This window comes from Lonchura striata, chromosome 17 (assembly GCF_050655825.1).
Source record: "Lonchura striata isolate lonStrDom1 chromosome 17, ASM5065582v1, whole genome shotgun sequence".
NCBI lineage: Eukaryota > Metazoa > Chordata > Aves > Passeriformes > Estrildidae > Lonchura > Lonchura striata.
The window spans coordinates 9,906,104-9,933,847 of NC_140719.1; the positions used below are offsets into that span (position 1 = coordinate 9,906,104).

At 44.8% G+C, this 27,744-nt stretch overlaps 1 protein-coding gene and 1 long non-coding RNA gene across 5 annotated transcripts in view; both read left to right on the forward strand.

The window, feature by feature from the left end:
- Positions 1-19,352, forward strand: part of NUP214 (nucleoporin 214) — a 38,745-nt gene extending 19,393 nt beyond the window's left edge. For 2 of the 4 annotated variants that reach the window (XM_021543507.3, XM_021543510.3), the window contains exons 25-36: positions 2,052-2,127; positions 2,775-2,883; positions 3,859-3,961; positions 5,507-5,580; positions 7,363-9,117; positions 10,561-10,631; positions 11,141-11,297; positions 12,601-12,750; positions 13,981-14,152; positions 17,490-17,632; positions 18,442-18,466; positions 19,148-19,352. In XM_021543507.3, coding sequence (XP_021399182.2) covers positions 2,052-2,127; positions 2,775-2,883; positions 3,859-3,961; positions 5,507-5,580; positions 7,363-9,117; positions 10,561-10,631; positions 11,141-11,297; positions 12,601-12,750; positions 13,981-14,152; positions 17,490-17,632; positions 18,442-18,466; positions 19,148-19,181 — 2,869 coding nt within the window. In that variant the 3' untranslated portion in view covers positions 19,182-19,352. The remainder of the gene's footprint in view (positions 1-2,051; positions 2,128-2,774; positions 2,884-3,858; positions 3,962-5,506; positions 5,581-7,362; positions 9,118-10,560; positions 10,632-11,140; positions 11,298-12,600; positions 12,751-13,980; positions 14,153-17,489; positions 17,633-18,441; positions 18,467-19,147) is intronic. The other 2 variants (XM_077787882.2, XM_085594169.1) reach the window with 1 other exon arrangement.
- Positions 19,353-21,014: 1,662 nt separating this feature from the next.
- On the forward strand, positions 21,015-26,918 carry LOC146765883 (uncharacterized). The gene is made up of 3 exons (XR_014958855.1): positions 21,015-21,155; positions 25,502-25,774; positions 26,649-26,918. It is a non-coding gene; the product is annotated as an uncharacterized LOC146765883 (long non-coding RNA).
- The last annotated feature ends 826 nt before the right edge of the window (positions 26,919-27,744 follow it).

Sequence of the window (27,744 nt, forward strand, 5' to 3'; positions counted from 1 at the left end):
TTTTGCATTTTAATTGAGAAACAGCTTGGGTGCTTTTTGCTATTTTATTTCTTCCTTAAAAGTGATAAACTGGAATGGGAAGGGGAATTGCTACATCTTTTGAAAGTCAAATTTGCAGACAGCTCTACTTGGAAATTTTCTGGCTAAGAGTAGTGTTGTGACCAGGAATAGTTTTCCACCTGCTGTTTCATCAGAACTATGATGGAAAAAAGTAAAAAGTACTGGCTGTGCATTGAGAAGGTTGTAAGTGAGCAATATTCAATGAGATTGGTTTTCACTTGAACTGTAGTTAAAGACTGTCTTACTTTCAAGTAGTTTTAGACTGTCAGTATTGATTGATCTCTCTAATTTATAGAGCACCACCTAGCTTGGTATCTTGGAGGCTTTCTACAGTTTTACTTTATAGCTGACATCATAAAAATGTGCTTTCTAAAAATTCTACCCAAATGAACCGTGCTTGCCAGTCAGATTCTGCACTAAAATGAAGAGCATTCACCCAGCAAAGTTAATTCACCAGTTTTTGCTTCTTCAGATATCTTGGCTCTTTTTTGCTGCCACAGCACACTCTTTAGTTGGTAAGCAGAAATTATTTTTTAGTCGTTATCAGTTGTTCAATGCCCTATGACTGGGTGTGTTGGTGGTCCCAGTCCAGTTACTAATACATAGCTTTTCAGTGAAAAAAAAAAAATTCTTGCTCCACAATTGAAGTCAAACCCAGCATTTTCACAGCATTGTCAAGGGATCTTGAGATCAAGTCCCACCCTCTTATGAAAAAACAGACTTTTTGTTGTTTTCTTTTTTGTTCAGTATAAGTTTGGAATTTACAGCTGCACAATCCCAACACCAATTTTTTCCAGTGTTAATCTTGAAGTTTTCATTGTTTGCTGTACTTCTGCTTTGGGCAGAGGGCAAAATCCAGGTCAGGCAATGTAGAGAGAGTACTCATGGCTGGAAGGAAGGCAGGACTTTGTAGTAAAGCAAAGCTGTTTAAGGCACAAAACCATATCCAAGACCAAATGTCCATGCAAAATGTTTCATGTATGCATCCTTTTCCTTTGGAAAATGGTAGGAAATTCCTGTGAATCGGCCTGCAGCTGAGCAAACAGTATATGCAGTTTGGGAATCCTCATGCTTTAGCAGACAGACAACTTTGGATGCCCAAATTTGCTCACTGTCTGGGATTTGAGGCCTCAGCCAGAAATTGGTTATTGCCTTAGGGAACTTATGGTCCAAGTCAAGATGGAGAGAACCTGCCTGAGTAAGAAAGTTGGGCTTTACCACCAAGAGAATGCAATCATGGTTGAATTTAAGCTTCTGAAATCTTCTACTACTGGGCAGTGAAGCTTCTGAAGGTGGTGGGCCACAGACTTGAGGAGATGCTAAAACTGGTTGGCTGTTCCCAAGTTGCACTGATTTGATTTGTTAGTGTCCACAGTGCCAAGGTCAGATCCTGCACCCCGTGAGATGCTGCCATTCTGCAGCAATTGTCTGGGGGTTTATATTTTATGGTCAAAAATACCAAAATTACAATGCAGAATACAGGTTAATTTTATCATAGTTCTTGCCATGACTTTGTCAATGTTTATAGTACACTTCAAAGACAGGAATTGCTCCCTCTATCCCTTCCCAACTTTGCCTCCTTACTCAGCATTTCTAAGCATTACGTGTACGTGTCTGGACTCCACATTGTGAAGGAAGCTGCTTAAATGTGTTATCCACTAGGCATAAAATTGTAATCCCCTTACCTGCTGATTTTTCATCAATTCCCTGTAAAATAGAAAGCCCTGACGCTCTTCAGAGACAAGAGTGTCTGGAGAAGACTTGATAGTTTCAGTCTAGAGGTTTAAACACATTTACAGACTTCCTTTGTTAAATGTGGCTGATTCATTTAAGAGGTTTATTCTCTAATCAGATTTGTCCTTTTGGAGTTGTGTGTGGAATCTTTAATAGTGGCTGTTGTTCAAGGCTTCTGGGAGCTGTGCTTTCTGAGAGGAGAGGAAATCCTCTTTCAGGCTAGTTATTCATATAATTGTTTAATTTTTCTTTTTAAGATCATCTGTACCTCACTCTGCAGCCCAGGCAGTCCATCAAGTTTTGGCAACTGTTGCTACAAATCAAGCTAAACAGGTATTTTGATACAGAGCCCTTTCCCTGTGGAATACTTACCTGGGCACGCTCAGCAGAGTTTGGGGATTTAATTTTCATAGCTTGCCCTGCATTCTTGACAAACCATTTCTGTATCTGTGACCTTGACAGTGTGATGCCAGGCATATCTATGTTATGTCTTGATTTTTCTCACTTCTGAAGACATGCAGTTTTCTAGTGGCCACAGCCTTGCTGCAGCTAACAGCAAAGGAGGCTGTTAGGTAGCTACAACTAAATTTTACACCAAAAAAATAAAGTTCCAGGTAATCAAGGGAGAGAGTTCTTTATTACCCTGTTATTCTACTGAAAACATTGCTTAATGGTTGACAAGCTGCTGGGTTTTATATCTATGCATCAAAAAAACCCAATGCAGCAGTCTTTGTCCTCTGGAATCATTGAGCTGCTGCCCACAGTGGCTTGCTGACTTATTGAAAAGGCTGAGAACTGACTCTGTATTTAAGTGTCAAGCCATAATGGCCCCAATAGTGCAGAGTTCTTCTAAGTGCTGCAACCACCCACCTCTATTTTATTCTTAAGTCACTGCATGACAGTGATAATAGCAAACCAGTGTCAGAAGGATCTTTGTTAATGGGCAGACTGCACTGACCTGAAGTGGTGCTGTGTTTTAGACACCTCTGACAAGCTCAATGAAGAGCCAGACTCCACCTTCCTCTGTGTGTGAACCCTCTCCTATGGCATCCACAGCTTCTCCAACATCATCTGGCAACAAGATCTCAGGTGAGTTGTCTTTCTCTTGTGGAGATGGAAATAAGGCCTGGATGTCTATTGCAACATGTCAAGGTGCACAGTCCAGAGAATGTGAGGATACTGAGAAGAGATTTACCTCCACTGAGAGGTTGCTGTGCCAGTCTTGAGGGGGAAAATTTGTAAAACAAAGGTACATAAGTGCAGGAGAGTGGTTTTCTATACTCCCTGTGTTTTGTCCGTTCCTGCACCTAGAATTTAGTGACACAATTCCTTGTTCAGAGGGCACTCAAGGCTTGTAACTCTTATCAGGAAATGCTGAAAGCACATCTACAAGGCTACTGTGGTTTGACAGCAAATTAAAAGCAGCTCTTTTGTTTTTAAAACGTTAAAATCCTGCTGATTTAAAACATTTTAAATGTGCTGATTTGACTTTTGGACACACAAAGGAGTACCTGAACTAGCTTTATCTAATTCTGTTGAGCACTGAGCTGTAGGACCAACTTCAGAGCCAGTTCAGACACAGTGATCAGTCTCATAGAGTTGGAAAGCTCCTAAAGAAAGGAATGCTCAGTTTACAGCTCAACAGGGAAAGAGGAAACATTAGTGGAAGGAAGCAATTGATTTTTAATGTGTATTAGATAATAATGCTTGCATTGGACATGGCTTTATAAGCCTCTTGCATAAAAGTCTGAAATCCATGTCTGTTGGTCTTTTGCCTTTAATCCGTGGATGTAGGTTGCCTCTTAGCCAGGGGTAAGAAGCAGTAAAAATAGCTAGGAATCATAATTTGTCTTGGCAAATGCTTCTTAAATTTTGGTTTATTGAAAATGTCAGCTCCTGAAATTGATAGCACTTCCTTTTTATTAGAAATGTATTAAATTATAGCCTGTGTGTGCAAGCTAATCCCTGCTTTTCTTATAGATAGATAACAGGGTGCTTTGTTTATTTTTTTAATTTGTAAATTTATTTTTAAAGTTATTTATTTGTTGTTCTTGTAACTTACAGGACAAGGGACAGTAAAAACAGTTACAGCTGTTTCTTCTACTGTGACATCAGTGCAAGCAACAACTTCACAGCTTAACAAAACATCCTTGTTTTCTTCTGCAGGGTCTGTATGAACATTAAGATTCCTTTGTAGTTGGCATTAAATATGAGTATTGGCTGTTACAGCAGGTGTTGCCTACAAGCTGTGCAGTGCTGTAAAATGGCACCTGCAAATGTTAGACTGGGAGGGCAGGGCTTGTACCAGAGTCCTTTGAAGACCTTGTTTGTGGGAGCCTGAGTGAGGTCTGAAGGTCTGTGAGACTTTGACACAATATCATATTGCTCTGTCTGAGATTTTTCAGTGTATAACTAATCAAAAGTAAAGGATGACTGGCTTGCTTTTGGGGTTTATCTACAGTGGACTGTTGAACAAGTGCCCAGATAGGACTTGAAATATGTTCTGATGGTCCCACTCGCTGAATTACTTCTTCATTTTAATATAGCAGAGCAAATTTTGTGCTTTGGCCTGAAAAAGTAATCAGTTCATGAAGGTGACAAGAGTGCCCCCAAGCCATCTGGTGATATCTGTTGCATAACAATAACACAAAGCAAGGCACGTGTTATGAACATACAGTTGCTCTGAAATTTCTCTTATGGAAAGGTATTTCAGGGATGGCAAAAATCTTTATTTGATTATATCTTATGTTTAGGGGAGAAGGGTAATAATGCCTTAGGAATGATTGATTGAAATTCTGCATGTTTACTGGTCTAGCACTCAAGTGAATTTCTCTATCAAGTTGGCACCATTAAGTCTTTCAAAATACACATTCAGATGGGTGATTTCTTTCAGTCTTGCCCATTCCTCTGCATGTTTTTTAAGTGGGTGCTACACAGATGCCTTGCTGGGCTCTTCAGAGAGCTAAAAGAGTCCTTTTGAGTGATGGAAATTCAGATTCAAAAAGCAAACAACCCTGCCTTTGTCCCATGTGCAGTGCCTCAGTGTGTAAACCATATGCTAAATACAGTGCTGTTGTCAGTGATGTCTTAGTCCCATGGCCTGACTTCTATATCAGCAGCTGGTCTTTGAGAATCAGAAAAAGCTTACAAAGCCTCAGGGAATGAAGATCTCTGCAAGGCTCATTATGAAAGATCACAGTATTTTTGCAAGACAAAATATTTTCAGTGTAAAGTAGTCATGATAATTTTTCATTTTTGTCTTGCTATGAATGATCTTCTTTTTGATGGATGGTTGTATCCAGTCATTCCTTTCTGCACATGCATCAGTTCTTCCCTTTTAGCTCTTTCAAACTCTGGTTGCCCCTGTCGTTTTTCCTCTCACCAGCCTCCTCAAATCCATCTGATTTTGGTGCATGGGGAAGAAATGTGCAGCAGAAAGGAAAGAATATGGAAGGATGAGGGCTGGTCAAAAGAACTTTGAACCATGACTCCCTTTAACCCTCTAGAAGCCTTTTCAGAGAGGGAACAAATGGAGCAGTGTGTGTGTGCTTCTCTCTTCGTGTTCAGTCCTTGGAGAAACTGCTCCTGTGTGCCTGGCTTTGTGCAAGTCTGTACTGGAAATCTGAGTCTCAGAGTTGTGCTCATCATCATATAGTTGGAAATTTCAGCACTTTGAGCTAAGTCATTCTTTCTTTCTCCCCTCTCCTCCTAGGTCTGTATTTAATTTTGGTGGTGTCACATCAGCTGCTTCATCACAGACACTGCCCAGCCTCGCTCCCTCACAAGGTTAGTTTGGGAGAGTGTGCAAACAGCATCTCTTCCCTCTTAACAGTGTTTACTCTTCCTAATCCTTGTGGTTCTTGTTCTGTATTGCATTTCTATTACTAAAATTGCAATATATTTCATATTGCATAATATTGCAATATAATTTCATACATATGCTGGGTTCTTTCCTGTAATACACAGAAATCTGGGCCACCCACCTATCAATTAAGCAAAATATTTGTTGCCAAGAACATTTAGGACACACTAGTTTATTGAAAGGATAACATCTGTAGTAATTTCCTCTGCTGTTTTTAATCTGTAGATTTAAAGTTGCTGAGGTGTACTGACATAGAACTGTTATCCAGTGAGCATTTAGTAATAAGAGGGAAGTGCTTGGAATGGCTTTGTGTTGCTTCCAAGATTGAAGTGACAATACATAGGCTGCCTTTTCATGTCATAGGTAGACCCTACTTGTTGAGTCTCTTAAAAGGGAACTGATAAAATCTGCTTTGCAATGTTTTTGAAGCTTTCTGCCTTTAATTTTAGTCTTGCAGATGAGATCATACAGTCAAAAAATTCGCTTCCAATGTTTTTTGTTCCTCTGATAAAAGATACCACTTCTTCTTACAAATCTAGGCTCATTTCTATCCTTAGACCATCAGAGCTACAGTAATGCTACTGATACTCTTGATGTTAAGCAGAGAGAATGAAGTGGGCTTAAAATTTGGAGATTGACATAAAAGCTTAGGTAAATAACACAGATAAAGCAGGAGTGGGAGGTACAGGAGGCAGACTTGTAAACCACAGCATTGTGTGAGGCCAGGTACTTCACTCTGTTCTGTGAACTGGTAGGAGTACTTTTGTCTCTGTAATTGATAATGGAAGAATTACAGAATGTAATTTCAGGGCCTCAGGAGGGGGAAAAAAGCTATATTATTGAGTGTCATTTACTTAAATATACTTAATATAGAGGAAAACACAAGGATAATACCAGATCTGCTAAGAAGCTTTTACTCTTTGTTGTTTGATCTCCATGCAGATTTCCTGTGTTTTGTCCAAACACTGGTGCAGTGTTTTCAAGTCAGAATTTGTTTGGTGCTCAGAAATGAAATGACAGTACATTAAATAAAACTAGCCCAGTCTCCCTTAAAACTTCAGCAGTTTCACACTGTTGGACAGCAGTGTAGTTTAGAAATGGAGCTGCTTTGGCAATTACATTTGAGAGTTTTTCTCTAGTTTTTCAAAGCTGAAAACAGGCTGTATCAAAGCTGGTTGGTGGTCTATAAGTAGCTGAATTTGTAAAGAAAGATTTGATTTTGTAGAAGAGTCTTCAAGTGTCAGAAAGTATTTTTATGACCTTAACTGTTCTGATCCATTGGTTTAAAAAGAAAGTGCTGTAGTAAATGTGAGGAATTTTTTACCTGAACCAAGTAAGAAGAGGTGAAAGTGGTGTCAGTAGAAAATTATCTGTAATAACCAAGTCTTTCATGTTTTTATCAAACTGCTGAAAAAGAAATAGAAGCTAGAGTACTGGAGTTGTCTGTACTCAAAGAGAAGGGTGGTTAAGTGGAGGCTGTGATGTGACAGTTTGTCACTACCACCCTGGCCATAAAGGCTTCTGGTGTCCCTGCTGTGTCCTGAATGGATATGAAGGTTGCACTTACCTGATGGACAGAGGCTTTATAGTTTTGAGGCAAGAGCACTGACAGTCTGAAGCACTAAAATGGACCATTATTGCAAGAATGATAACTGAGCTTTGCATACCCTAACTCAATTTGTTACCTCTGTCTCTCTCACTGACAGCCCCTGCAAAAGAATCGGCCCAGCCGGATTCATTTTTGTTTGCTGGGAGTTCCAAACTTGGAGCAATCCCTGAGCCTTCCTTTGTATTTGGGTCCCACAAATCAGCAAGTGCTCCAGGAGGTGTAGCAGGGGGTAGCTCCTCAGCAGATGGCACCCAGCCAAACAAAGCTGCTGCAACATCATCTTCTGCTCCTTCCACAACATCTGGCAAGTTGGATATTACTCCATCCAAACCAGGAGATCACTTGTTTCAAGGCAACCTGGCTGGGGAAACTCTTGGGAGCTTCTCAGGACTACGAGTTGGTCAAGTAGATGATAATGCCAAGACCACCAGTAAAGCACCATCTACCAGTGTTGCAGGAACACCGTCAACTAAAGTGTCTACAATACCTTCTGGGTTTAATTTTTCTGCTCCCCTGACTTTAGGAAAAGCTGGAGAAGCTGCTTCAACATCAGTCACATCAGCTGGCACAGCATCACTGTCCAGCAGCACTAGTGCCACAGGCAGTCTCTTTGGCAATGTCCAGTTAACCAGCACAGGGTCTTCTGGGATGTTTAATCTTGGAAGCTCTGGTGGCAGCAAACCCACCTTTTCATTTGGTATTCAGCAAACAAACAGTATGAGCACTTCCACCTCTGCCCCTTCTACTCTCCCTGCTTCAACATCCCTCTCGTTTGGAGGTTTCTCAAGTTCATCACAAACTGCTGTCTCTGCTACAACTTCCAGTAAGACTGCAGGGGATGCCAAATTACCACCTGGGTCAGAAAAAACATCTGAAAACGAAGCTGTAGCACCTGGGTCTTCACCTCCAGTGCCACAGCCCCAGGCACAGCTCTCAGAGCCACTTAAAGAACCAGCTTTACCCCAGGCCACAGCTGGGGACACTGTCCCAGAGGGCTCTGGGACCACAGTGGCACCACCTCCCCCTGACACCGGGGCTGCTCCCACCTCCACCAGCGATCTGAAGGTCCCGGTGCCTCCCGCTGTCTCCACAGTCACCCCACCAGATCAGAATGTCTCAGCAACAACCTCCACAGCAAGTGCTGCCTCTCCTGCAGAAGCCACAGGTGCTCTGGCTGCTACCTCTGATGTTCCTACAGGTGTGCAGAGTCCAGCTGCTGTTGCCTCTGTGTTTGCCCCCACTTCTGCAGGCTCCTCAGTGTTCTCTCAGCCGCCGAGCTCCAGCTCTTCTGGCTCAGCGTTTACCCAGCCTGCCGGGGAAGCAGCTGCCGCTCCTTCCACGCCGCCCGTTTTTGGGCAGCTCCCAGCAGGTACCACAGCATCCTCTCCCTTTGGGCAGCTCACCACCAGCACTCTGTCCACGGCCACAGCCAGCACCCAGGCTGCCACCTCAGCCTTTGGTACTTCTGCTTTTGGCACCACCACCACGGGGGGCTTTGGCCAGCCAGCCTTTGGGCCAGCACCAGTCTTTGGACAACCCGCAAGCAGTTCTGCAAGTGGCTTTACCTTCAGCCAGTCTGGGTTTGGGACAATGCCAGCCTTTGGCCAGCCAGCAGCTTCTACAGCAGCCTCGAGCAGTGGGAATGTTTTTGGATCCCAGGCCAGCACCAACAGCCCCAGCTCCTTCTCCTTTGGCCAGCCAGCCAGCACGGGCGGGGTGCTCTTTGGGCAGAGCAGCCCTCCCGTGTTTGGGCAGAGCACTGGCTTTGGGCAAGGGGGATCTGTGTTTGGTAGCACTGCTGCTGTCACCACCACCACATCCTCTGCTGGGTTCAGCTTCTGCCAGGCCTCAGGTAAGAGCAGAGCGTTGGCCCAGTGGCACTGTCTGGCTTGGAGTGTAACACTGGGGAAAGCAGGATGGCATTAATGCCTTTTTTTCCCCTATGGCACCTGATGGGTCTCATTTTTCTGGTTTGGTTTTGTTCTGTTTTGTTTTCAATTAGTAAGAACAAGAGCTGCAGTGTATGTGAGAAGCAGACTAAAGTTGGAGGCAAAAGAAGCTTTTGCTCTGCTTCACTGTTCATCAGCAGGCCTCTGAATGTAGCCTTGTCATCCTTCATTTTATACTTACTAGTCTACCTTAATTTAAATTGAATTACATATTATCCTGCCTGTTGCACAATAACTGGAAGTGTTGTAAATTGTTGCACCAAAGGCACAGAGCAGCTCTGAGACCATAACCAAGGCAATAAATAAACACAGATGCAATGCTTCCTTCAGTGGCCTGCACTGAACAAATGCAACAGTGGATGTACATGTACAGCCAGGTGTAATACTGTGTCATCAGCTAGGATGGCAAAAAAAAAAAAAAAAAAAAAATAAGCCCTCAAAGTGGTGGCTTTGCAGGGAAAAATCTGTTAAATCCACTTCTGCATTTGGAAAGCATTTCAAAATTAAATATAGCAGTAACACAAGCTCTAGCTACCTGTCCACACAGTTAAATTGGATTCTTGCACAGACCAAGCCTCCTTGGTCAGTCCCTTTTCGTTCTCCACATGCTCAGTATATTGTTGGGGCTTTTCCAAAGGTTCTTCTGTACAATCTTCAGAGAGCTCCCAGGGAAAAGTGACAAGTGCATAGTAATAATAGAGAGCATGTATTTCCAAGGAAGAAAAACTAATTAGGTTCATTTAATTAAAAATGATGGCACTGCAGGCAACTGCTTGCTCATTTTAACTACAGTAGCAGAGAACAGTTAAATTGTGGGAAGTGAACTCTGCTCGAGAAAGGTGTTCCTAATTATAGAGATGCAAGTTTTATTACAAAAGGCACATTTAAGTGAAGTGGGAAATGGAAAGGGGAGTTATTTTTTTAATCAAAACATTTCATTATCTTTAACAGGAGTCTTCAGGTAACAAAGCTCAGATCCTCTTTACACAGGGGCAATCAGAATGCTCCAGTGCTTGTGCACGACTTGCAGTATTATTGTAGCCATGTTATCAGAAATCCAATTCTCTTAGTGTTAGCAACAATCCCACAAGTGAAAAGGCCTTCTATTGTCTATGTTTAAGTTGGCCAAAGAGAGAATGACTTTCATATAAACTTTCAATATAATTTATTATTTGTGTGTTGGCACATGCTTTGTATTTGTCCAGCCTAGATATGTAACATCATTTGTATCCCTGTGTTTTGGCATGCAAGACCTGTCCTTATCCTGTCCTGGTCTAGTATCACCTTCCTGAATGTCTTACACTGTGGTAATAGTGTTGGTGGTTAATTTTTCTTTTTTCTCATAGGTTTTGGTTCTAGTAACACAGGTTCTGTGTTTGGGCAAGCAGCAAATACTGGAGGCACTGTCTTTGGCCAGGCAAGTATTTATGGCTTTTTGTAGAAACAAAGGGCTGTTACATGTGGGGGACTTGGTCAGGGTTCCCTATTTCTGATAATTTTTTTAAAAACACAGTTTGATGTGTTAAATAAAATATGTCCCAGTCTGTACTGGAGATATTTGCTGTTGTGGTAAGCACCAGACATCTGCATAAATACTCCAGGGGGTATTCATGTATGGGGAGACACAAACATTTTATCACATGCAAGATAAGATAGATGCAGTAAGTCTCCTGCCTTTGTTCTATGCTAAGTGGAAAGTAGGGCAAGTGTAGGGCAAGTCTCAAAGGCATTATTCTGTGCTGTGGACAAGATTTAAGACAGACTTAAATAAAATTTCATGGCATTCTATTTTGGAAGGTGATTGCTGGCTGCTTTGTCAGCCCCTTCAGACATCCAGAGAAAAGGCCCAGGCAGAACAGCCTTGGTTGGGAGCATGTGCTGCTTTGACTTTGCTTAAATCCCTTTTTTGTCCTTTTTGTGTTCTAGCAGCCATCTTCTTCTACTGGAGGCTTGTTTGGAACTGGAAGTGGTGGGAGAGGTGGAGGCTTCTTCAGTGGTTTGGGAGGAAAGCCAAGCCAGGATGCAGCCAATAAGAATCCCTTCAGTTCCTCCAGTGGAGGATTTGGATCCACATCTTCTCAGAGTGAGTGAACAAAACAAGAATACAGAATGTGCTGTGATTTCCATCTGCTTTTGTGAGCCCATCTGCTTTTCTGCTGATTGTTTTTGAGTAAATTGTGTGCTAATATGAAAGGCTTTGAGGGAGTAATCAGAGTATGTGTGATGTGCAATCCAGAATTTTTCTTCTAGGTTTATGGAAAACAAGTAGGAAAGCCATTGAAACAAACAAGCAGATGCAAGAAGTGTGAATAATATCTATATTCTGTAGAGAATTCTTGTCTAAATCCTTCCTTAAAATTAAATACTCAAAATTCTTGTCACTGAATTTCTGCCTCCAACTTAGTTGGAAGTTAGAAACCTTTGATCATCTCTCATCACCCTAAGCATGTAAAAATTGCAAAGAATCAATATGTGAGGGAGAGAATTTTTGTTAACTTCTGCCTAAATGTTAATATCTTTATGCAGCACATACAAGGTACTTTATCAAAATTTGCTGTGACCTATGGATAGGCAGATAGAAAGCACAAAGGGGAAGCAGTGGCTGAACATGAAAGTTAGGAAACAAAGGGAAGCTGTAAAATTAGTGCTGCAAGTGGTTAGAAGTAGCACTTCAAGCCTTAAGAGAGAAAATCCATTTATTTTATTACATCTTTAATGATCCATTGGGATTAATGGTTGAGGTCAGTTTTCTAACCTTGCTAATTTAATAATTTAATGCAGTTCTGGGGTTTGTGATGAAACAAAACAGATGGTTCACCAGAGAAAAGCTTTGGTTGTTCTGTGTCCTGCCTCTAGATGCAAAAACTCCCTGTAGGCTTATGAAGGATGAAAAAAATGAGTTATTCTCATCAAGGCTGAAGAAGTTTGGCTCCTACTTTAAGGTCCTGTTAGATAATCTTGTGTAGAAATACTGAGCATTGCCAAAACAGCTGAGAACCTTTAATTTGTGGTTTGCTGATATTTGTGTTGTCTGGAGAGACTGATTGTAGCTGCTGAGATTTCTCACTTGAGGAATTGTCTTTTACTTACTGGGGCACAGGATGCATCTAAACGAATTATCCCTCTTGGTGATTTACTAGATTGCAGCAATAAAGGGTTGTTAGTGGTCTATCAAATCCAGATCTTGGTGCAACTACAAAGTCCTGTAGGAATTAGGGAAAACTTGGCTTCTGCCTGTGTTGTTTTCAGTGTGATGTTCATTGTGTGCTTGGGGGTTGTGGAAAGAAAAGTAATTTTCCCTTCTCCTGCTTCAACTAATGAAGTAGAGTGTAGAATATTGTCTGCTCTGAGTATTGGCTGTTTATAAATATTCCTCATCTCCCCAGATTCTTCGAGCTTATTTGGAAACAGCGGAGCAAAGACTTTTGGCTTTGGCAGCTCCTCCTTTGGAGAGCAGAAGCCTACGGGCACTTTCAGCTCTGGTGGTGGAAGTGTGGCCTCCCAAGGCTTTGGGTTCTCCAGTCCAAACAAAGCAGGTACTTTGGGAATGCACCCACTAGGACAGCCCTCACTCTCTGGGAGATATTTGCTGTTCTGCCACTTAGCTGTCCACAGCCTGGACTCGGTGCACGGACAAGAATTGTCTCTGAACAAAAAATGAAAAATAATGGCTGATTGAATGGAGCTTTAACTGGTGGGTCCAAGGCACAATTTTACTCTCTCTTATGCAGCATCCAGTAAACCACATCCTCAGGTGTTCATTCCAAAAATTTCTGTTGCAATTTAAGAGCTGAGAGCTGTGTAATTTAGTTCTGGTTTTATGTTCTGTAAAGTCAAGTGTACAGAACATGGAACTGAATACATTTTTCCTATTTTAGATACTTCCTTGGAATATTATCTTACAAACTTTGCTCTGGGTTTTGTAACTTCTTTTATCCCCATTTCACTATTTAAAATAGTGGAAAAAGGAAAATGAAACGTGTGAATATGCATTGCTAAAGAGAGTGTTTGCTGACCAAAACTTCAGTCCTTGGGATAAATGCTCTTAACTTCCTAGAGATAGAGGTAACAAAATATCTGATCTGCCTTTAAATAATTCAGGCCTAGCATTTATTTTTTTCCAGACCTTTTGTGTTTACAGCCAAACAGTATCCATTACCTTGGCATGGACTGGAATTTCACCCTGGGTATTAAAATGTGCAGTGGTATCCCATCCTTATCCCTGGTCAAGTAAAAGAGCAGGTGTCCTTCTGTCCACAGTGAAACAGGCCAATAATATCAGCAGATGAACATAGAAAGAAAAAATCTGTGTAGAAATCCATTCAGAGCTGCAGGAGGCAGTTAACCCCCCTGAACAGCAATTGCCAAGAGATGAGTTCTCGATTCCCTGCAGGCAGTTCCACTGACCTGGCATTTAATCCTTCCATTTTCGTTTCCACCACTTAAACCAGGATTAGATCATACCCTACCTCCCAAATCTTTGCATCACTGAAGCACCTAAAACCCAAGTTTGCATCTACTCTCTGATCTTAAGAGATGGGGGAGGCTTGCCAGTTGCAGTTTTTTTTCATGCATTCAGGCACTTCTCTTACCCATATCTCTTGCAACAAAACACCCTGCAGATTGGAATTAGTTCCATAAATTTTTGTCCCTATGATAGGATGAACACCCCATTATCTACCTGGAAAGCTGCTCTTTGTTTTCTCTCTCTGCATTATTGTTTATGTGATATTCTTGTCCCCTTTTTTTGCCTCTGTTTTGCTCAGGTGGCTTCGGTGCTGCTCCAGTGTTTGGCAGCCCTCCCACTTTTGGGGGATCCCCTGGGTTTGGAGGGGTGCCAGCATTCGGTTCAGCCCCAACCTTTTCAAGCCCTCTGGGCTCAACGGGAGGCAAAGTGTTCGGCGAGGGGACGGCAGCAGCCAGCGCTGGAGGATTTGGGTAAGCCAGGGAAAACAACCTCCTTGCATGACAAGGTTCTGCTTGGTTACCTGTGCTTTTACATGAAGAATATGTTCTGTCACTGACTGGTAAGCTCAAAGTGTCCTTGGTTTGATTGTTTAAAAGACAAAACCAATTGAGGTATAAAACTAAAACTCGCACCCCAAAGGAAGCGTGATCATTTTAATGCTGGTAACTCCTGTGTTGAAGCTTTAGCTTTTGAGAGGTCAGCTTGCAACTCTGTGAGGAAATGCAGGGGTATTTTCTCTGTGTGCATTTAATGAGTGCAAATCTAGGACTACAAATTATGCCTAGCAAAGCAAACAGCAATTGTTATCTGTTACTCTGTCCAGACACTTTATCCTCTGGTTATACTTGGGCTAGAGGTGCTAATGAGAATTCAGGCTGTTCTCTCACCTGTGGGTTGAGGCACTTGAAACAGCCTGTGCTCCCAGAGTTCTTTATCCCTTCCTGATTGTTTTTACCTGCTCCTGTGTCCCCTAAGCCTGTGCTCGGCACCAGAGCAGACAACACATCATTCCTTGTTTTGTTCATCAAATACAAAATTCCAAACCTTGCCGAGCAGCTTCTGCAGGAGGCAGCAAATGCAGTTCTTCAGCATTGTGCTACCAGCCAGCAACACTCCTTCATGTCCTGCAGTTACAGTCAGACTGAACAGAGCCAATTAAAAAAAGAAAAACTTCCAGTGTGGAGAGGAAACCGGATGTCTCCCCAGTCTTGGTGTTTATATATTTCACAAGTGTTTGTCTCTTAGTCTGGTTTCAGGAGGAACTGCCTTTACATAAGGCGTAGGGGACATCCAGAAGTGTGACTTGTTAATTCCCTGTGAGGTGTGGGCAGGTACCCCTGAGCTGGGGCAGGCTTCAGCCACGTGCTCCTGCTGTCCAGAATGTGCAGCAGATTGAGGAGTCCCTTTGGAAAGGGTGAAAATACAGGCAACTTAAATCTTAAAAGAAGCATGTGTTTGTAGGGATGACTTAGCTTAAATCAACTGCTAGTTTGTTCAGCTCCAACATCTAGCCATTGTGCTGCAGGATTTTGTACTGAGACTGGATCTGCTTAGTGACAACATGGAGAGCTTTGAGATAAAATGGGATTCAGAACAAGCAGCATGTTGATGGAAAAGAGGTCTTGCATAAGCAGTCTGCAGACTCAAGAAAGATAACACAGTAACTTAACTTGTGGGAAGCTTTGACAATTTTTTCTCTACTAGAAAGGTACAGACTCGGTCCGATATTTTTCAGAGTTACCTGAGGATGTTGGTTTTAAAACTTTAAAAGAGTGTGCAGAATTCCCAGGCAGCTTTACAAAAATCCAAATCTCATCACAAAATGTTGAGCAATAGTTTAATTCTGCAGTATAATGTTAGCATCTGTGCAGGACTTCCTTTTTGCCTTTCTCTTGAAGTGAAACTTTAAGAATCCCAATTCCAAAGAAGTCACTTGCAAATACATGGTGTTGTATTAGCTCCAAGTTGCTGAGAATACTCTGCTGACTTAAATACATGTGATTCATACTGCTTCAATTCTGAAAAATGTGCATCACTCAATAAATTATGGGGGTGGCAGAAATAGAAACCACTACACTTCTTCAGAGCCTACAGTTCCAACTGTTGGTGGGCAAATAATGTTTTGCTTTTATAAACTAACCTCAAGTGTATCTCAGTTGTGTTTTGCACAGCAGCTTTACAAAAGACCTGAAAATTTGGGCAAGATAGATTGGATTAAAATCTTACCAGGCATTGACTGCATTTCATGTCTTTTATGTGTCTGGAAAAAAACTTTTCATATTAAGCTGTTTCTTACTTAAACTGTGTGTAGCCTTTCCAACAGGCCTCTCTCTTCTGATTGCAGCTGAAAGGAGCAGTTTGAACCACAAGTTTCCTTGTCACTATTTTCACCTCCTCTTCCTTACACAAGATAGACAGGATTTGTGTGTTGTAGCACAGTCCTGAGAAGATGGAGCAGTGTAAAACCTCTTGTTCTAAACACATAACCCAATCTTGCTTCTTTTTAGAAAAACTAAAAAATCTGTTGTGCTTTTCCTAAGAAAAGCACATTTTGTGGTTCTGAGTGCTGCCTGCAAGTACAGAGGTGAAAAGCCAAAGCAGGACCAGAGATGCAGAGTCACTGAGCTGCCCCTGGTATCTGCTGCTGTCTGTGGAAGCAGTGTGCACACTTGGCAGTGTCTGGGAGAGGAGAGGTGATGTCCTTTGCCAGGTGAATTGCTTGTCACATTGCTACCAGGGCTGTCTTTTGTCTGGAGAGATAGCTTTTGATGTAGGTCTGTGTTTTGGGTTTTTTAAAGTCTCCTAGATGTGGATGGATGGAGAGGTGGGTTAATGTGCTGTCAGGTTGTGTTTCAAGTGAGAAATGACAGGAGTTTGTGTGAGACAAAGCCTGGCAGAGCTGGCACACTGTGACATGTCCAGCTCTGCTCAGGCTGCTGCTGGGTTTTAGGATTGTTGTGCACTTACAGAGCTTTAGCAGAACTTGTCATTTGGAAATCTTGTGTCTGCATTTTGCCCACTTTAAGTTAAACTTGAAGGTCGTTCTTTGAGAACATTTCTTATATTCAGAATGGAAGGAAGGGCAGAGAAACATACTGCATGTCATGGTCTCATTAGTGTGTCACACTGAGAGCTTTGTGCTGCCTGGTTGGACAGAGTGGGTGGAGAAAGACACATTTCCATATATAAAAGTGTTTCTCATTTCAGTCCCCAAAGGCAATTAGGGAAATGATTAGTTAGAGGTGGTGGGGAGAAGTGCCAGGTTGGTGCAGATCTTCAAGGAAGCACGGGAACCTTGTGTGGTTCAGAATGGTCTGGGGAGAGAAAGGAATTGAGAAATCTGCACATTTCTCTGGGCAATGGAAAAGGTATCCTCTGAAACTGGAGAATCTGGGTTTTATATCTGGGCTCTGCTTTGTGCTCTGGCTTTGAGCAGCTCATACCAATTCTGTGTTTGCTGCCCTGTTTGTGAAGTGAAACGATACTGTCCTCTTGGTGAAAACCACACATGGGTGAATTAAAATAGCACCCTTTGGCTGAAGTTGGTATTTCCAAGCACTTGAAAACATACTCTGTATAAGCATTAACATATTTGCCTGGTGTGTGTCAAGAATGGGACCTCTCTATGTACAATAGAGTCTCCCAAAGCAGGAAATGTCTTTCCAAAATGAACAATTATTCATATCAGTTGGTCTCACCCTTTGATGTATCCTCGTTTAAGTAGTGCACTGTTGTCATGGATATGGGAACAAACTTCCAGTGTGAGAAGATGTTTGCAAACTCAGTTTTTCTCTTTAAAATCTGCAGGTTTGGTGGTACCAGTAACAACACAGCATCATTTGGCACCTTGGCAAGCCAGAACACACCCACGTTTGGCTCCCTGTCCCAACAGGGCACAGGCTTTGGAGCACAAAGCAGTGGATTCTCAGCTTTTGGGACAGGTGGAGGAGGTAGGAGAGGCTAAAATCACCCTAACAGCCCCCATGTCTCTGGTTTTCCCTGGAAATTGTATGGGACTCCTCAACTCCCTCCCAAAAATCTGCTGTAGGGAAGGCACCATGTCCATGGGAATTGAGGTGCAGGGTGGGGTATAGCACCTTTCCAGCCTTCAGCTCCTAATTCCATCACTGATCTGCTGTGTGCAATGTCAGCACATCACTACTGCTCTGCACACCTCATCTGATCATTGCTTTTCACCCCTTCTGTGGAGTTGCTCTTTCTCCTCAAAGGAAAATACTGAGAAATAAGGAGTATTTCTTCAGTACCATGTGCTTGGGTATCAGTGCTGCAAGTACTTAGTGTTAGAGGAATATGCACTGAAAAATTGAGCTGGAACACCAACAGCCAAATGTTTTTCTGCTGCAGTGCAGTGAAGCCACAGTGATTTAGGCAGGGCTCAGAGCAGAGCATTGCCACGTTCCCTGGTGGCTGCCTGACACCAGGGGCCTGCATTAAGCACAAACCACCTCCAGAAAGCAGCTCAGAGAGAGGAGCAAACCAGGCACATTGTCTGCAGGGCTGCTAATGAATAACCTGGCTGATGAGCAGTGAAAGCCAAGCCCTCTTAGGAGCCAGGCAAGTCACATCTCTTGTAGATGGAGATTTGACTTTCATTGTTTGCTCATTGCTTTTTTTTTTCCTGGCCTAAGGCAGGAAAGAAATATTTTTCAATCTGTGTGTGGGAAGGGACATTTACTACAAATCCTACGCATTCATTTTCCATTTTACCAACTATTTTTCTATCTTGATTTTCTTTCAGGGTTTGGTTTTGGATCACCTAACACGTAAGTACCATTTTGTGTCTTAACTCTTCCTTAAAAATAGGAATTGAATCAGAATAAAGAGTGGAATGGTTTACAAGAGCAAACTCTGAAAATAGCATTTAAATACTAGTTCTGATTTCCATTTTGGTGATGCTGCAGAAGTCAAAGTCCAGGCTCTGGATGTGAGCTTTCCAGTGAGGTTTACCTGTCTCTTAAGTGAAAATTTCCACTTGGATCATGCTCCTTCTCCACCTCTCAAGGACACGATGTGTGTGCTCAAGCTGTGTGTGTGAATCAGGAGTCTGCTCCATTTATCAGGTTGAAACAAGGAGTGAAATAAATTGGTTACTTTTGTGGCTGAAGTGAGATGATGATTTACAGTCAAAGTTTAACTCTGTCATCTGCTCTGCCTCTGCCTGGCTGGATCCCTTCCAGCAAGTTTCTTAAACTTTGTTTCCCTGTCAGATAGAGAGAACATGGATCTCTGCAGATGGCAGCCTCTAGAATAAGCACAATTATATCTAGTCAGTGTGTGTTGCTGCAGGCTCAGGTGAAAGAGGCTGGAAATACTTTTGTGCTCTCATAAAAAGCTCCTGGTACTAGGGAGACTGGAGGTTTGATTGAGAGATCTGCTGAATTAATGCTGCCTGAGGGAAGCTCTAGCACTCACTGCTGTGGTTTTCTTTTTATCTTGCTCCACAGATCTTCCTCTGGATTTAGTGGATGGAGAAGCTAGGAACATCCTGAACTTTTCCTGTAGCTCCTGCATTCATGAGTCACCCACATGATCGATACCCAACCAGCTTTTCTTCTAAATATGAGTTCTCAGACTTTTTTTTAAGAAAAAGATTTTGCTTATTTTTATGCAATACTTGCTCTCACTCTATATTAAACTATTTTATCTGGCTTGATGTTTTCTGTGGTGGAAGGGTTTATTATCTCCCTGCATCAAGAGGGGATGGTTGTGTCCTGAGCTCAGCTTTCTCTTGTCCATCCCTTCCCTACACAAGGGAGTAGCTCCAGTTGTTCCTGACATAAACCAGCACATTTATCATTAATAGAATGCCTGATTATCCCAGCCTCTGAAGAAGGGGCTGAGGTTTGGCCTGCTAATTTTAAGTCTAGGATGGGGCACATGCTTATCTCAGTGAAGTGCTGAAACTGAGTCATGTGTGAGCCAGAGGCTTAGTGGAGAAATAGGAAATTATCTGGGAAGAAGCTGGCAGCGTGCAGAGCATGTTCCCATGGCAGTAGCATTCAGCAAAGAGGTGGGAAGTAAAAGCTCTCCTATTTTTACCTTTCTGTAACTCTTACAGAACTCAAAAAATGGAACTCAGGTTCTGGGGAAAACTTCTGGCCCTGGAAGCAGACATACGACCTCCATCTAGAGCCATTAGTGATTTTGCTTTTTTTTTTTTTTTTTTTTTTTTTTTGCTTTGGTTGCTGGATTCTACTGTTGGATACTTCTTTTTTTTCTAACAGAGATGAGATTGTACTTTTTTTCCTGTAGCTTTTGGCTTTAATCAGTATCATTTGTGAAATTCTCATGTGTTTATACTTGAACATACTAAACAAATGTTTTAAAGAATGCCCCAAAGGCTTCTGGCCAAACACTTTTTCTATTTGATGCCTCTGACCTCCATGAAGCCTCCAAATGATGCAATCAGGTTTTGATGCTCTGTGGATAACACATTTGAAACAGCAGCTCCTGTGTTAGCTGAGTCCATGCAGATTGGATGGGCTTTTCTTCTTGGTCCTATTAGGATGTTTTGGACAGTTCTGCATTTTCTGTTTTCAGCAGAAACATTGCATTGTTTCTTTTTTGCTTTTTCTTTACCATCTCATGATATGATGACAGGTGACATTTTCTGTTTTGGTTGACATGTGATCATTTTTGGGAATTGTAAATAACTGATAACTTCTTGTTTTCATATCCCTTATAAACTACTTGTATTTTTCAACAGTTCCTGAAGAAATTGTTTTTTTTTTCAAATCAGCCTAAAAATGTTTTCCTAATCCTGTCCTTGTTGAGCCAGGTGTCCTTCCTGTCTGCACCTGGGAATGACATTAGGCAGGTTTCCTTTAAAAAAAGGAAGAAATGTGGGCAATTCAGTGTACAAGGAGGGTTTGTTTTTAGCTGTGGAGAGCCTTTGCAAGGCCATGGGCTCCAAGGCTTTTCCATATGCCCTGGATTTCACACTGGTGTGCCATGGGTCATGTTAGAGGAGCACTTTTGGGATCTGGGTGTAACCTCCCAGGCCCTTCAGGGGAAGAGAGAGAGTTCTGGTGATCCACAGCAGTGGCACGGAGAGAACACTCCCAAACTGGCTGGCCTGGAGGTGAAGAAAAGCTGAAGATGGATTGAAGCATGCCCTTCCCAGTGTGTTCTCCTTGACAAGACTACATTTCTTAAGGCCTGGAGGTGACACTGCTGTCGTGCTTTCTTTCCTCTTTATAAATAGCAGCTGGCCCAAACCACTGACCTTAAATTCTTTGCATTAATCTCCCCTCACAGTGGCATGTGACACCTCCTCAGAGGCCATATCAGCTGTGCTCCCCCAGATAGCTCAGAAGCCTCTTGCTGTGGAGAAGATTGGCTTGGTAAGAATGTGGTGTTGGCAGGCTGAGCCATTTGAAGTTTCTCTTTTGGAACGATAGGAGCAGTTGGGGGGTGTCCCTGCTCTGCTGCTTGGTACCTGTTGAACTCTTGGTAAGTGAAGTGCCTTTAGAACTACCCCAGACCCTGACTGAAAATAACATTTTCTTGCAGTTTTTCCTAAATCCTGACTGGAACAGCCCAGCCCCCTGAACTATCTGCCCTTGAGAAGCAGGTGCTGCTCCCTGTTTCCATAGTAGCTGCTGGAGGAGCTGAGCAGCTCCCAGAGGCTGATCGTGACCACGAGCCCACAGGAATATGCACAAAACCCAGCAGAGCCACAGGAATATGCACAAAACCCAGCAGAGCTGGCTCTGGAAAATTTGCATTTTCATTAGATGACTCAAGGAGCTGGCAAGTGCCTGTGGCAGTGGCTTGGTGGCTGCCAGAGGCTGTCACAGGCTGTGTCACCTGTGCTAAGTGACATCTGGTCATGAGGCCTCTGTGCAGTGCTCTGTGGGTGGACATCCACCAAAGTGTAAAGCTGTTAATGCAGGAAACCCCAGTCTTGGTAGTCCTGGGGAGAGAACTCAAGGACTAACCAGGCTTGGGGCCTCATTCAGTAGTTTGTGCATGCTGGTTAGTCCTTGGATAACCAGCAGCCCTCACTGGACTGTTCTGGAGGAGCTTTGCCTTCTGTGCCTCTTTTTTTCCTGCTCTTTCAGCAGGAGCAGAAATCTTCCAAGGCTTTGATCAAAGACAAGGTCTTAATTATTTCTAATGAAAGCACACACTTATTTTCCCCTCCTCTGAGACCATGCTGTGGCCTCAAGGCAGTGGAAAGCCAAGTGCTGGAAATGCTCTGCTGTGACAGAGCACAGGGCTGGTGTCACTGTGGTGGGCAGAGGGGAGCCTCGGGCACAAAAAGGATCTCCCCAAACCCACGGAGAGACCAAAACGGGGATTTCTGCTTCCTCAAAGGCTAAAAGAGCAACAAAGAAAAGAGGTTTTTTTTCCTGGAAAAATAAGGCAAAACCATAGCTTTGTCACAGAGGTAGGAAAATTAACTACTTAAATCTCATATTTGAAATTTGCTGTATGATGCTTGGTGTTTCAAAATGTGGTCTTGGCCATATCCCTCTGTCTGGTTCTATCCCCTGGGAAGGGAAGGGTGTGATTTCTTTGGCCCTTCTGTGCCACAGTGGGGAGGTGACCAGAGGACAAATGCCAGTGGCATCCTGCTGTTGTTGAGCTGGGAAGGGATGGCAGGGCTGGAGTTCATCCCGTGCTGCTGGGTCACATCCCTTGGCTTGTCTGTCCCTCACAGCCACCCCCTGGCAGGGGCAGAGCTGGCACATCCCTGACCAAAATCCTGGCAGTGGGAGGAACCAGACCATGCTCCTGCCCTGCCCTGGGCAGGGAGGACTGCTTAGCCCCTGCAGGGAGCTGCTCTGCTCTGCTCAGGCCTGGGGTGAGTCTCACAGGGATTCCTGTGAGAGATGATGGAGGTTGGAAAAGTGCTGCAGAGGACATTTCCTTGCTCCAGATGTTGGGAGCAGGGATTGAGGCTGGGGAAAGGTGAAGGCAGGTGCTGGCACCACCTCTCCTGCCAGCCCTTTGCCCAGGAATCAGGGCACTGGTCTCTGTCCCTGCCAGCATTCTGGAGCAGAGCTCCCTTCTCCCCTCAGCTGTGTCGATGTGTCCAGGCTCAGAGGCTGAAATGACATTTTATTTATCCCTTCTTAGTTTTCATGTGTCCCTTGTGCATTGCTTCCAGCGTTGCTTACAAGGAAAAATAATCCTGCATGAGGCTTTGGCATGAGTGAGTCTGGGAGTGCCAGGGGAAGTTTTATTCCTAGATAAATGTCGTGTGGAGCCCAGGGCTGGGAGGAGGCAGCTGTGGCTCACAGGGATGGGTCACAGTGAGTCCATCCCTGTCCCCCCCTCACAGCCATGAGGCTCTGGGGTCTTGCAGCCATGGAGAGCAGGCACCCAGTGCTCTGCTTTAACTGACATGGGGGTGTTTGGTCTAAGGTTGGATTCCATGACCTTGGAGGTCTTTTCCAACTTTTGTGACTCCATGATTCTTCCTCTCCCAGGGCTGAACTTGGATGTGTCAACACATCTTCCAGCTCTGCACACCTACACGTGTCCGTGGGCTCAGCTCCCCTCTGCCAGAGTGTGTCTGTCCCCTGCTGCAGAGCCAGGACTTCTCCTGCTGCCCTTATCTCATGCAGGTTCTGTGCTCCAGGGCCTGTGCTGGGACTCGTGTGTTCCCTGACAGGAGATAAGCTCAAGTGCTGCTGCTCTGGCCTGGGCTGCAGTTCTGCCTCCTCACAGCCCCAGCCCAGCATGGACAGGAGCAGTGAGCTCCCCTCCACCACCCTCTCTCAGAGCAGGGTGCTGCAGTCACTGAACCTCTCTGCAGGTGGAGAGGTGAAAGGGGAATGTGGGGCAGCCCCGAAGTCATGAATCATGGCTGAGTCAGAACTCACTCTCCAGTGCTGCTCTCCTGGATTTGGGACAACCCCAAAATCATGAATTGTGGTTGAGTCAGACCTGACTCTCCAGTGCTGCTCTCCCATGTTTGGGTTCTTCACAGAATCATGGGATGGTTTGGGGGAGAAGGGACCTTAAAGCCCATCTCATTCCACCCCCTTCCTCACTTCCCACTATCCCAGATTGCTCCAAGCCCTGTCCAACCTGGCCTTGGATGCTTTCAGGGATGGGGCAGCCACTGGGCACCCTGTGCCAGGGCCTCACCACCCTCACAGGGAAATAATTCTTTCTAGGACTCTACAACCAAAATCTTTGTGGAGACCAATTTATAAAAGTTACTAAATGTAGCCCTGAGAATCTCAGTGCAGGTTGTTTCAGGATCTGCTACAATCACTTGTAAATTCATGGCACTGTATTTTTTTTAATAGGTGCATCAAGGTTCTTCAGAGCATTGCTAAAAATGTTTTGTTTTAAAACTTGAAAACATGAACGAATGAAAAGAGTATTTGCAACTGCTGCACATTAACAACTTAAGGAGATGTGAGAGAGGAGAAATAGGGAACAAAACCTGATTTGCATCAGCAGAGGAAAGTCCCTGCAGAGTTTCAAGAAGGAAGTGTGGAGGGCAGAGGGTTTCTTCAAATGAAGGAACCGTTGCCTCAGTTTGCTTAAAACCGAGGTTAGAAAATCACCAAACCAAGGGACAAAACTTGTAGAAAGGTGAAGTTTGAGATGTGCTGTGGTCAAGGACTGGTGTTGGCTGAAGCACCAGAATGGAGCTCCAGCACCTTCCCTGTGCCCTCCTCATCCCCCACAGGGGCTTTTTCAGTCTCCCTGTGCAGGGAGAAGTGACCGGGAGCTTTCTGCTTTTCCAGGATCTCCCCAAAGCAGCTGTGAGTTAGCTGGTGTCCCCTCCCCACCCCTCCCTCCCTCCAAAAGTGGGACATCTAAATTTAACCTGCTATCAACAGATGAGGCTGGAGTGTTTCCACTGTGGCGAGGAATCCCACTCAGAATCTGTCCTCTCCCCTGCTCAAGCTCCATCCCTGCACATTCCTTTTCTGGAGCTGGGAGTTTCCTTCCTCCTCCTCCCCACCTGCACTTGTTTGTGTCACTGCCACAGCACTGATACCACAGCAGGTGGTAAAAAAAAAAAAAAAAAGTGAAAAAAAGAAAATGTGAAAAGGAGAAACCTGTGCCCTGCTTGGGCAGAGCCGGTGGGCTGGGAGCCTGCAGTGGGGTCGGGCAGTGGCAGGAGATGGAGCACGGAGCTGGAAGGTGCCAGTGGGGCCCTGTGGATTTAGGGGAGCAGCAGGGGAGCTGTGCTGGCCGCTTGGCCAGGCACCCCCTGCTCTCCAGAACTCATGCCAGCACTTCACTGGAAAGCAAACAAAACCTGAGCGTGGGAATTTTCGGAGGCGGGCAGAGAATAGTGGAATGAACACAGGTGGTGTTTGAAAACCAGTCACGGACTGCAGCAGCTTTCAGCCTCTCTGCCCAGGGCTCTGCGCTGCTGCCTCTCTCCAGATGCGGCATTTTCAGCGAAAATCTGCCCCGGGTTTTGCTAAATAAGCAAACGGCGTCAGGAAACCAAAGCGTGCGGAAATTCAGCCGCTGCCTGCGCCGCCCTGCCCGGCTCCGGCCGCCCGAGATGCGCAGCAGGCTGCTGATGAAAAATGCAGGATGTTGGCTGGTGTTTTTCACTAGAAACCTCCTGGGCTCGCTCTGCTGCAGCCCAAGAGCTGACACGGAGAGAAAACCGGCGGTAAATCGGGTGCTTATCGCTGCCTCGAAACGTGAGCGCAGAGCTATTCGTTTAAAAACAGCCACCGCCCAAACGACTCCAGGCAGACGCGTTTGAAAATTTCACTTTATTTCTCTGTCTGTTATAAAAGCAGGGTTTTGTATTTTACATCTCTGTAAGTGTCCAGACTCGGTACATCTTGGTTTTGTTTTCACAGTATCTCTGCAAGACCAAGGACGGTTCTTATTGCTGCGCCGGGAGCCAGGGCAGGAGGGACGCGGTGCCTCGCCTTCCCCCCGGGCTGGACCCAGCCTGGCGCCGGCTCGACAGGTCTCTACCCCTCCCCAAGGCTGCCGAGGGTCTGTCCTGACTCCCCGAGGGGCTGCCCCTCTTCTCCCACGCTCATCTCGGTGTCAAGGGTGGGGAAGGAGAACCGCGAGGTCCGCCACCGCTCGGCGCCTCGGCCGCGCTCAGCAGCCCCTGGGTGCAGGTGAGGGTCTGGGCCAGGCTGTTCCTCACCCTGGACCACGACCGGGCTGTGACAGGGATGGCCAGGCTGCAATCTGAGCCCCTGTGGGGATTTGGGTCTATAAAGAGCTGAGAGCATCACTGATGGGAAGGGTGAGGCAGAGACACGCTCACGTTCACCCGTGTATCCCGTGCCGGTGCCCCAACGCCTTCCCAGTGTATCCTTTGTGTATTCCTGGTTCTGCAAAAAGCTGCCAGAGAAGGAGCTTGATTCACCTCTGCTCATTTGCCACTCTGCCCTGGGTCCCCAGACATTTAAGTCCCCACTGGAACCCTGTCAATCAACCCCTGTTCTGACCACATGGCCATTAACCAGCCTTAGCAACGGCGGTGTCTTAGAGCCCCTGCTCCTTCCAGCCATCCTTCCTGTTATGGACAATCTGTCCCCATCAGTTTGGTAATGAAGCAGCATTGGAAAAGCATCACTTTTAATCACAACGCATGAGATCTCCACAGAGGCAGCATCACTCTCTCTGCTGTGTCTGGTGATGCAGATGGAGGTGAAGGGGCACGTTTCGACCTAGGCACGGGATAAAGGCATTCTTTGGGAAGGGAGAAGTCCATGCAAAGCCGACCCCAACGTGAAATTTGAATTTTGTATTTACTGCTTAGCTGGGTCCGTTCAGTGCAACAGGACAAATTAGCCAGGAGGTTACTATCAAATTGCATGGATGTATCCAGTCCACCAGGTAAAGGGAATAGGAGGAACCAGATTTACTTAATGCATTGGGAGACTAAGTCCAACACAAAGCTAAGTGGAAAAGGACATAGGTGTTCCCTGAATGTGTTTTTTTGGTGACTGAGAAGAAATCTTTCCTTGGAATTTCTTTGTGCAGCTAATTAAGACAACTGGGTCCGATTCCTTCGACCCAGGCTGACATCAGTGAGAACTGTAAGTACTCAGCACCTGGAGACAAAGTGAATACCAGACACAAATCCCCCTTCTGCTCCCACCCATGGGACTCAGCAGCAGCCAAGAAGTGTGAGAGCACGATCAGCTATTCACCCACAGCTCACAGTTTGTCCTCTTCTGCATGTATTGCCTCAGAGAAAATACAGACAAGTCCCAAAGGGCTGTGCCAGTGGAGCTATAGTTGGATTTGAATCCAGGTAAGAAAATGGAGTTTAATATAGAGAGTGACTGTGCAAGTCCAAGTCTCCTTAGCTTCATCCTTTATAGTCCCAAAGCCGAGATTTAGGCACCCTTTGGCTTGTGGATTTGGGTTTGATCCAGTCCAGTCGTTTGCAAGCCAGACTTCCCACCTCGGAGCTCTGCCCATGGGAAGGAGCAGCTCCATGGCTGAGCATCTCTGGAAGCCAGTGGATGGAGAAAGGTGGGCTCCCCTGGAGACAGGGGAATGCCTGCAGAGCCCCAGGATCCTTGTTTGCTGGTTTGAGGCTGTCTTGGTGGGGGACACAACTTCTGGGCGTGCACTCCCCAGGCAGGGGTTGGTGTTGAACCTGCTGCCAAAGGAGGTGGTGTGGCTGTGGAGAAGTGAGGAAGGAGAATTTCTTGCTGGTAACGTCCTGTGTGGAAGATGGGGATAGGAATAGCAGCTAATTGGTGCCTCTCCGAGGGGAGAGCCTTTGAGCAGCGTGTGTGGGGTTGTGAGACCTGTTCAGACCAGCTCAGCAGGGCCAGGCTTGTACCTGGCATGCAGAACTCTCCTTAGTCCCAGCTCTTGAGGCAAGTTGTTAATAGGAGGAAGAAATATTTTCTGGGGGAAGGAGCTGCAGAGGGAAGTGATCTGCCTCGGGCCATGTGCTGGAGCAGGGCAGATCCTCCACTCCCCATCCTGTGCCCTGGCCTCCAGATGCCACCTCTACCACAGAATTTCCTCTGCCTTCAAACCCGTGCCTCCCATTCAAAAGGCTCTTCTGCTTCATCCTCCTCTGCAGAAGAGCATCTGGTTATCTCAGCAGCCATCTGGT